General features: G+C 29.2%; 1 protein-coding gene and 1 long non-coding RNA gene across 4 annotated transcripts; both read right to left on the reverse strand.

Annotated features, from left to right (window-relative positions):
• Positions 1-758: 758 nt before the first annotated feature.
• On the reverse strand, positions 759-1,740 carry LOC108810261 (EPIDERMAL PATTERNING FACTOR-like protein 5). Its single transcript, XM_018582384.2, has 2 exons — positions 1,477-1,740; positions 759-1,263 (listed from the first exon to the last, which is right to left on the reverse strand). The coding sequence occupies exons 1-2, from the start codon at positions 1,589-1,591 to the stop codon at positions 1,025-1,027; spliced, it is 354 nt and encodes a 117-aa protein (XP_018437886.2). The 5' UTR covers positions 1,592-1,740; the 3' UTR covers positions 759-1,024.
• Positions 1,741-3,028: 1,288 nt separating this feature from the next.
• On the reverse strand, positions 3,029-4,153 carry LOC108811065 (uncharacterized). 3 transcript variants are annotated; one of them, XR_008935348.1, is made up of 4 exons: positions 3,971-4,153; positions 3,810-3,893; positions 3,653-3,703; positions 3,029-3,354 (listed from the first exon to the last, which is right to left on the reverse strand). It is a non-coding gene; the product is annotated as an uncharacterized LOC108811065 (long non-coding RNA). The 3 variants fall into 3 exon arrangements; XR_001943225.2 differs by lacking the exon at positions 3,971-4,153 and having other exon boundaries at positions 3,030-3,354; positions 3,810-3,961; XR_001943226.2 differs by lacking the exon at positions 3,810-3,893 and having other exon boundaries at positions 3,031-3,354.
• Positions 4,154-10,108: the final 5,955 nt, after the last annotated feature.

Consider the following 10,108-nt stretch of genomic DNA (forward strand, 5'->3'; position numbering starts at 1 on the left):
TTCATAAAGTAAAACTTCTCAGATAAAAAAAAACTCAGTTAAAAAAAGAAGAAGCTATTTTCAAATAAAGTAGTTCTTTAAAAAAAAGAGTTAACCTTTTTTGTCAACTAGTAAAAAGCAAATCAGACATAAGAATACAAAAGCAGACATTATTATATGCAAGAAACAAGGTATGCAGTAAGCACGAGTACATCTGTGAGTTCGTGGTGAATTTTGGGAAAAAAATCTGCGAACCATAAATGTATGACTGCTCACATGTGTCATCAAATTTTTTTTTTCATTTCCAGTATAAAATAGTCCTTCAAAATATGGCGTGTCATTAAGTTCTTTATCATAGATATATATGACCTAATTGGTGCTTAGATGAAAAAAAGCCTAATGTGTGTCAACTCGAGGAACCAATTATATGGCTATTACGAACTACAAGCCAGTTCTCAGAAAAAAAAAATCATATGGCTATTACGCAAATAAATCCTTAAACCTAGGAACGTACGTAATTAAACTAGAGGGAATTGTCTATAACTACGGGGAAATAGCTTTCATAAGGAAGGCAATGTGTATCGTAATGATCAGATTAATATATATCTTCAAAAAGATTATCTAAAAACTCCTATTATTTTTTTGTAAATACTATCATCTTAAATAGTTGACAAAAAAGTACTATCATAATTATTTTGGCTATATAAACTTTATAAAACTAACGTTTTAAAAATATACTGTCAAAAGCATACAAACATTTTACAAAAATCAAATCCAGATGGTTACATGTAGGTAACATTAACATGACTAAACATAAAAAAAGAAACATTAACATGACTATAGTGCAAATCACTATATTCTATTAGACTCCATCGTCAGAGCTTCTTAAAATTTTAAAGAAGTAAACTTAATCAGATTATTTTAAAATAGTGGTAAGCAGTGAGAAAAAATGATAAATAAAATCTTATCCACATCAATAACACATCAAACCACTAGAAAGTTAATAAGCCGGGCTTTCAAAATCACTAATTGTATAAGAATTAAGTTAGGGCATGAAGATTTTGTTGCCACACTTGCAGCGCCAAGCTTCGGGGTAATACTCCAATGGCGCAACAAGACCTGCTTGAATCGGAACGTGAACTGCTTTACACGGCTCACACTTCCCGCACTTCGATCTACAAATCGGAGGCGCAGATCCCGGACCACCTAACCGCTTCTGATCTACGATCCAACTCGGTAAACCCTGCCCCACTGTCTCCTTCCTACTCTCCACAAGCCCTCCCCCTAGTTTAAAACCCGAGTTAACTCACTCTCTAGTATATAAGCAATGATTAAGAAGATGAGTTGTTTTTATCGTCCTTCACTTTGTAAGTAACGAAACTTTTACAAAGTTAAGTATGCAATTGCCACTGAAGTCAAGAAATACCATTCCATATAGATTAAAGGAAATTAAAACTATTATATATAAAACGAAAGAGTTTGAAAGCGAGTTCTTACTAAGATCTTGATCACGAGAGGCGGTTGCGGAGGAGGGGAAAGAAAGGAAAAGGAGAGTAAAGACAACGAGAGTTGATATGAAACAACGGTGGTAGCGACGGAGGACGACGCCCATTAGCCAGACCCTGTGAGGATGGGTTTTGGGGTTTAGGACTTTGGAGTAAATTGGTTCAAACTCAAAGAGACATGTAAAGGAGTGATGAATAAAGATAGAGAAAGAGAGAGAGAGAAAAGAGATGTGATTAAACCCTCTTCTTCAATCATTGTCATTCGTCTCCCAATTATTTTAAGCATTTGATAGCCACATGGTTCCCTTGTGGGTACGAGCATGACATCATCACTCGTTATTCGGCTTGGACTAGCTAATTGATTTGTATTCCCTTTGAAAATTCAAGTATTCTGTATTGTCGATGCAAATAACAAATCGACACAGTTTCATTAGTAGCGAATATCATTATTATTAGGGAGAATTGGATAAAAGAGACACTTTGAACTTTTGTTTGTCCATCTAGGATTTTTCATATTTTTGGCAATTTTAGACATGTTTTACCCCTAGTTAATGGAAAAAATAGTAAACTTAACTTAAAATGTTAAAAAATATGAAGACTATTGGTAACATATGTATGACATCTTATATGTTTAAATTTATTTTTTTTTAAATTGGGATTCATATCTTATTTTGTCTTCTAACCTAGGTTAGAATACACATTCCGATAGTCTACTTTAGGCATACATCGAAATCTAAGTTTTATACATTGATATATCTAGGGTATATACCTTAAACTAAACTTTCTTCTACCTTATACCTGACCTAGATTTAGTTACGTTTCAATCTAGCAAGATGTCCTCAGTGTACCTGCAGCTATATGACGATATATACCTTTAACTCTATGATGTACCTTAGGTAGAGTTTGTGTAATAATGGCCTCTGCCTATTACCTCATGTGACGCCTAAGGAAGAATAGGCTTTCCATGTGTTGTACTGTGTTCTGTAATAGATATAACACGTATTCTACGTAAATCCGAAAAATATGGAAACTTCCATTTTCGGTTATAGAAGTTTCCTAAATCTAACTTAAAAAATCTCAGAGAATATTTGTTTGAAATCCCACGATTTTCTCCTTCTCCCACGATCCTTTTCTCTATGTTCTTTGTGTTTCTCTCTTTTTCATCTCCTTTCTTCTCTTCTCTCTTCTCTCTTCTCTCCTTTCTCTATCAATACAACATGGTTCTAATCTATGTTAAATCTGGTGAATGGATGTCTAGTTCCACTGAGAAGTGGAGTTTCCTGGTAGACAAAGATAGGCGTGGTAGAATGGTTACATTAGAAACTACAACTCTGTTGGAGCAACTCAAGATAATGGTGCGTGAAGATTATGGCGTGGAACCTAGTTCTGTTAATGCTGAGTTAAGTTATGAGATGGTAAATCAAAGAGGGAATCTTCCCATTATCATTAGCAATGATCGGCAAGTATCTAACTTCCTGGGCTATGCGAAGTCTAGATGGTCATGTTACAAACTGATCACATATTTTCTTGATGTTTCATGTACATTTGAGAATTACTCGCTCATTTTGTGACGATTACAAAAGTTGGATGAACAAGGAAACAAAAGCTTGCAAGATGCAGCTAATTATTTACTTATAGAATAGTAACATTTTGTTTGGCAAGTAATGATGATAATTAGGATCAGGACAGAAAAAAAGAGTGAAGAAATGTGCAAATAGAAGGCAAAGCTGTTTCACTCCAAGAAGATGTACTGCAGCATCTTTTTTGATTAAAGTGAAACGTGCTCTGCTGGTCTGAACTACTCCTGTTGTAACTTCTTCACCGCACTCTGAAACATGACTTCTGGAACTGTTGAGTCAATAGAGTTGGTCTGCAGAAAATAAGAGAAAAAAATGTTATACTATTTTTTGTCTGTGAAGAGAAGAAAAAAATTGTTTAGAATGCTATTAGCCATCTCAAGTACAGCATATGAACAGCTAAGAAGATCCCTTGATTGTCTGATTTTACATCCAATAAAGTGATGTCGGACGTCTGATCATTAATGCGTATCATACTTTTAACCATGCTGGACCACAAAGACCTCGTGCTCATGGTTCTGTATCTTTGAAATTCTTGAAAAGAGACATACGCCATACACAGATCCAGCTAGTTATGATAAACTTCATTACCTTGAAGAGATTTTCCGCGAAAACGTTTTCACCAAGACTTGAACCAAAACACTGACAAGAATAGAAAAAAAATACAACTTGATTCATTGAGAAATATCAGAATCAAATTGACAAACTCAACAAAAATATTTATCAGTAATGTTCAGATCAGTGATACCTAAACACTTAAACCTTAACGAGCATAAGATATTGCTCTAGAGCTTCTGCAGAATTTTTTTAGCAGATGCAGACATGGCAAATTCTATTCAGAATCGTTAGACAGTTTACTGCATATGAACAACTAAGCATAAATATAGAATAGAGACGACAGATTGTAACCGTGAGAAGAAGAAGAAAAAGTCGCCATTGAAGAGGAAGAACACTTGAGATCGAAGAGGAAGATGAGGTTTAAGAGATTATAGACTATGGAAGATGAAACACCGTTGAGCCCTAAATCACCATGGATCAAAAGCATACGGCGGAGAATAGAAGACGATGATGAAATTAGGGTATCGACCCATGTCGTCCCTTTTGTCTATTTTAAATTTTTATAACTTTTTACTATTTTAAAATTAAAAATCATTTATGAAAATTTGAAAATTATAATAATAATTTAACTTAATTTATAAATGAAGGGTAGTATGATACTTAAAGAGAATCAAAATCATATTTTCCAAAAATATCTTCTAGAAATCCTAAAGTGACAAATCCAAAGTAAAAGTGTCTCTTATTTCCAATTTTCTCTTATTATTTTGAGTATTTGACTCTTTACTTATTCAATTACTTGCTATTTGTACATGATCTATTAAATAGTTGTTTATTTATGTCTTTTCTTTTACTTGCATTTAGATTTAGACAAAAATACTCATTACTTTTCTTATGCTTGTTATTCATATATGTCTTGATTTTTAAATACTCGTCGTCATCTAGCCATATATTAAACAGTAACAAGTATTAAAAATTTAACTATATGGTTTATTATTACCTGGTACTTGTTTAGAAAAAAATTTTGTCATCGTGAAAATTATACAATGCTTATATATCAAAATATTCATATATTTTTATTTGTCTTCTTTAAAATATGAATAAAATTTCATTTAAAATAATTTACATGTTATTTTAAGTAAAGAATAAACAAAACAAAACTTTCATATATATTTCTAATAGAATATTATTTAGTACGTAGTTTTAAAAGAGTTATTCTTGGGTTCACCCCCTAGGGTGAACCTTTAGGTTCACCAACCAATAGAAACTTGTCATTTTAGATTCAGTATCTTTTAATTAAGGAAACAAATAATTTGTCAAATTATATTATTTTTTCAAAATAAAATTTAAAAAATAAATAAAAATAGTATATAAAACAAATTAAAAAAATAATAATGTTGTCAACAAAACACTAAACCCTAAACTCTATTACTAAACCCTAATCATAAATCCTAAACTCTTGGGTAAACCATAAACCCTTGGAAAAAACACTAAACATGTTGTCAACAAAACACTAAACCCTAAACTCTAATCCTAAACCCTAAACCCTTGGAAAAACAGTAAACATTTGGATAAATTCTAAACTATAAATCTTAAACACTAAACTCCAAATCTTATAAGTAAATATTTTTTAAAATAATCTTTATTGAGAACTATTGTTATTTTTATTTATTTAATATTTTTTAATTATTCTAAAAGCATAATATAATTTGGCAAGTTATTTTTGTTTCTTAATTAAAAGATATTAGATTTAAAATAACAAATTTCTATTGGTTGGTGAACCTAAAGGTTCACCCTAGGGGATAAACCCAAGAAAAAATCGTTTTAAAATGTTCATAAAGACTCGTAAATAGTTCACAAGTACTCGTAAATAGTTTACAAATACTCGTAAATATCAAGTAATAGAACGAGACAAGTAAGTTACAAATAATTTGTTTTTGATCAAGTATTCGAAATATCAAATACTTGTTTTTAACAAATCAAATACAAGTCAAATATTTTATTACTCGTATAAGTTAAGCAGCAAGTACACACACAAATTAGCGAGTGCTTGCCTTTTGGCCAGCTCTACCGTACAACTATATGAACTTCAGAGTTACTGTTTGGCTCAGGTGACCCAAAAACCTACCACTCTAATCACAGATGTTATATGTATGCATCTACCATTTTAATTTATCTACTAGATCTTGAATCTGCACAACCATGCAGGTGATTACTTCATTTTTATACATATAAATATTTGATTTATAGAATTAGTGGTATATAATTTTAAATTTATCATATTATTAATAGTTTAATATAATATTTTCAAATACAATAATTTTATAGTTTACATACACTAATTTAATTTACTGTTTCAAATTATTAGTGATATCTCTTATATTGAAACATGAACGTTAACTAAAATTTTGCATTATGTGATATTTATGATAAATTCTGTTCAATTTAATATTAACTTAGATATTAATTTTCTTATGATTTTACTTGTATTTTAGGTTTAAGTCATATATATTTGCTAATCGAATTATTTGTATGAATTAAATCTTTGACTGAAAAACCTATATCAAGTGTAATTTATAAAACGTTCGCGTCATTTAAATTATTAAACCGAAAATCTTAATGCATTGTGTTTTTTTTATCTTTTTAAACCTGATTTTTTTCATTATCTATGTTTTTTGAGGTTTCTTATGTTGTTTATTGGTGAGTTAATTATTTCTACCCCAAAACTATTGAATTATTTACAATGACTATTTCAATGTCAAATTTTTATTTTCAATTATTCATCTATCATACATCATGTTAAATAATTAACACTTAAAACTACAATTACATATGATAATAACCACACTGAAAACAAAAATATTAGCATGAAACATATTTTTTTAATCATTCATCTCTTATTTATGTTAATGACACAAATTGATACTATACCTATTACACATAAATCAAATTTGCACAAGATAAAAGAAACAAAAACAATTACATCAATGAATAATATATGAATATGGTCTATATAAAATAAGTTTGATCATCTATTTGTAAACAATCCAGCAATATATTCTATTGTTGAAAAATAAAATTAAAACGACAATTATATTTAATAACAGAAACTGAATGCATTTTCAGGTAGATCATTCAATTGATAGCATGTTTTCAAGAGTGTGGTACAAAATTCTAAATTAACAAATTCTAACTCTTTGAGACGAAAGATTCAATTGAAATATATTAAGTTAAATTAATATCAAAAATTTAATACAAAATTGTACATGAGTTTTATATAATTATAAAATTAATTAGACACTTAAAAGTTTATTTTAGTAAAAATAAATATACATTTACATTTTAATAATTACTAAATTAATTAAATATTTAAAAGGTTCGTTTGTGAAAAAACAAAATATACATTTATAATATAAATAAAACGAAAGTAATTAAATGTTTTACAATATTTTCTTTAACAAAAATTATAATATATATTTATATTGTAAATAAAAAGATATGAAAACCAGCGCGAGTTAGGCTAGTGGTTTTGAGGGAGCTTCGACCCCAATACGAATCCGGGTTCGATTCGCGCTGACCACCGTCAATTAATATGGGGTGAAATCGGCGGCCCTCTGGATGCCTTCGGTAGGCTACCCGGCTTGCTCCGGCGTACGGTCATTAGACACTAGTCGGATACTCTTTCAAAGGTGATCGGATATCAGAGTTATAAAAAAAGATATGAAATTTTTTTATTCAGATATAATCGAGAGAATATGAGAATAACTATCTGATATTTTAGAATAGGTAAAATAATTTAAATATATATACAAAAATTCATTTAAGTATTTTTTTTAAAGAATGATCCAACTTAAAATTCACACAGAAAATGAAGATGTGATTTCTATTTTAATAGAACAGATTTAACATATTGAGTATTTTTTGGGTAAAATAAAATAATTTCACCTTTTTACCGGACACCCAAATAATGTAAATATTTGTTTCCTGCAAAAATTGAATTTGGTTGGTAGTGATTACAGCCGAACGTTTATTATTAGGTCAATTCGACGTTGGTAACATCTGAAGTATTTATTTAACTAGTTCATACAATGAGTAGTATCGAAAATATACTATAGCCATAAATAAGAGAGATGTGATCATAAAAGTTTTAGCAACATTTTCCCACAAGATGAGATAAATTCAAAATGAGTTTGTTGTTATTTTAATCCTTATTTTCTCCTTCAAAATTTTCTAAGTGTGTTCTATTATTAATATTTATTATTAATTTTTTTTTGTTATTTTAAAAACTTGCAATTTTTATCCAAATTAATTGTATTTTAACTATAACCTCATTATATACATAAATTTAGTTTCTAAAATAAATAAATATTTATAAAAACTTATAATTGTATTATTAAAAATATTAATAATTTTTAAAGCATAAATGTAACACAAATATTGAATCTTTTTAGATACAAAATAAAACTATATAAAATTAAAGGGACAATTTATAAATAAAAGTTTAGCACTAAAATGATTTGTCAATAGTCTTTTCTCAAATTTAAGAATATAGTATTTATAAACTCATTTTTCTTCAAAATAATGTCTTATAGGGAATGTCTTCTTTCATTTTTATGTTTAATTCAAAATGAGGGACCATTAGAAACGGTCTAGTGCATTTAGACTCATATCGTATAATTAATTAGAAACTTTTTCTAAATAAATTCGGTTATCTTAATACGAATGAAAAACATTATCACAAATCTTCGATATCTTTTTATAATTATTTTTGTAATGCACTATCAATTGACATAACAGCAAATGTATGGATTCTGTAAAACTTATTAGAAGTTTGTTTGAGAAAAATAAAAAGAAATTGAACCAGGGCAAAAGGTTACAATATAGATCATTGGTCCTGTAATTCATATACATATTTTAATTTTGTTACGAATAAAAAAATCTAAATATATTATTGATTGAGTAATTCACACTCCAACTAACTAGATTAGTGAATCCAACAAACAGAAAGACAAACCAATTAAATTCACTTCGGAGAAGATCGTTCTCCCTTTTTAGCAAAAAAAAAAAAAGATCGTTCTCCCTTGGTTCGGGTCAAAAAGGCTATTTACTAGTATATTTATTCATGTCACTTCTACATTTAATTCCACATGGGCTCTTATTCGTTTCAACATTTGGACTACCATTATAAACATTAAATGGAGGTATAATTTCAGGTGAAATCTCATTCAGAATGAGTCAATCTTTTACATTCTTTGGTATTCAGATATGAATATAAAACTAAAGACCGAAGGTAAATCAAAGATGCGGAACTAGAGATGTACAAATGAAATTAAAATTAGTAATGAGAATGGATAGTTGAGCAATTAAATGAGTGGGACTCATGTGGGGGTATAGCAGGTAGGGCATTCTTGGTTTCTTCTTCAAACAATACATTCATATCAAAGTAAAAGATCACCGTTTGATGAACCACATAATCCATCAAAATTAAGTTGAATCTAACGTATCGAGTAAGTAATGAATAAATCGACTAGTTAGCGATGATTTCAATGTACAAAATAGTAACTAGATTGTGATCCGCGCTTTGAAATCGCAACATAATTTTTTAGTTATATCACATATTTAGTGAAATTTGTTTGAATTTTGAAGACTATAACTGAGAGTTTAATATTTTGACTTATGTAATTAATTTTTCTATATTTCTATAGTTGGAGAATTATGTATTAATTTTGTAAAATTATCATAATTAATAGGCATTGGCAGCATGTTTAACACATGTAAGTCAGATGGAAAATAGTGTTTCCAGTTGTAAAAAAATAAATAAAGAATAGTTTGGATGGAAGAGTAAGAATAGAAGTGGACACAGAGCAGATATATGGAGTTTTAAAGATATCCGTAAACCGATTCGTCTCGTACGAATAATCGATTTTTTGATCCGATATGATCTATAATCTTCCGGATATCCGGTATTACGGATATCCAGAAAAATCAATATGTTTTACCAGATATTTGATTCGATACATCGATTCGATAAAAACAATAAAAAAATATTTTTTTGAAAAATACTAAAAGAAAAGAAAAAAAAAATAATATTAAAATAATAATATTTCTTAAAAATTATTTAAAAACTACATTCTTTAAAAAATTTAGTTACCAAATAATTAATTTAGTGGATAAAGTAACTAAAAATCTATATAAAGATATAGATTATATATAATTTAATGTATACATGTATATGCATATGTACATTATGGATCGGATCGGATATCCTTTTTTTTTTTTTGATATCTCTGGTGTCTGGGCAGCCACTTTTCCCAAATATCCCCCGAAGGGGTCCAGCGTCCCAGCAGTAAGGATGTTAAATCGCTGTGGCCGGGTTTCGAAGCTGGGTGGCGGGCACCTCAGCCGAGGTTCCATTACCACCAGGCTACGAAGCCCGGTTAACAACACATTTAAGGATCGGATATCCTTTTTAATGAGTATTTATGTTTTTTC

This window comes from Raphanus sativus, chromosome 6 (assembly GCF_000801105.2).
Source record: "Raphanus sativus cultivar WK10039 chromosome 6, ASM80110v3, whole genome shotgun sequence".
NCBI lineage: Eukaryota > Viridiplantae > Streptophyta > Magnoliopsida > Brassicales > Brassicaceae > Raphanus > Raphanus sativus.

Coding starts and splice junctions, on each gene's coding strand:
- LOC108810261 (XM_018582384.2), bottom strand. CDS start 1,591: ATGGGCGTCGTCCTCCGTCGCTACCACCGTTGTTTCATATCAACTCTC. Junction 1,264..1,476: donor CTCTCGTGATCAAGATCTTA/GTAAGAACTCGC, acceptor GTTTTAAACTAG/GGGGAGGGCTTGTGGAGAGT.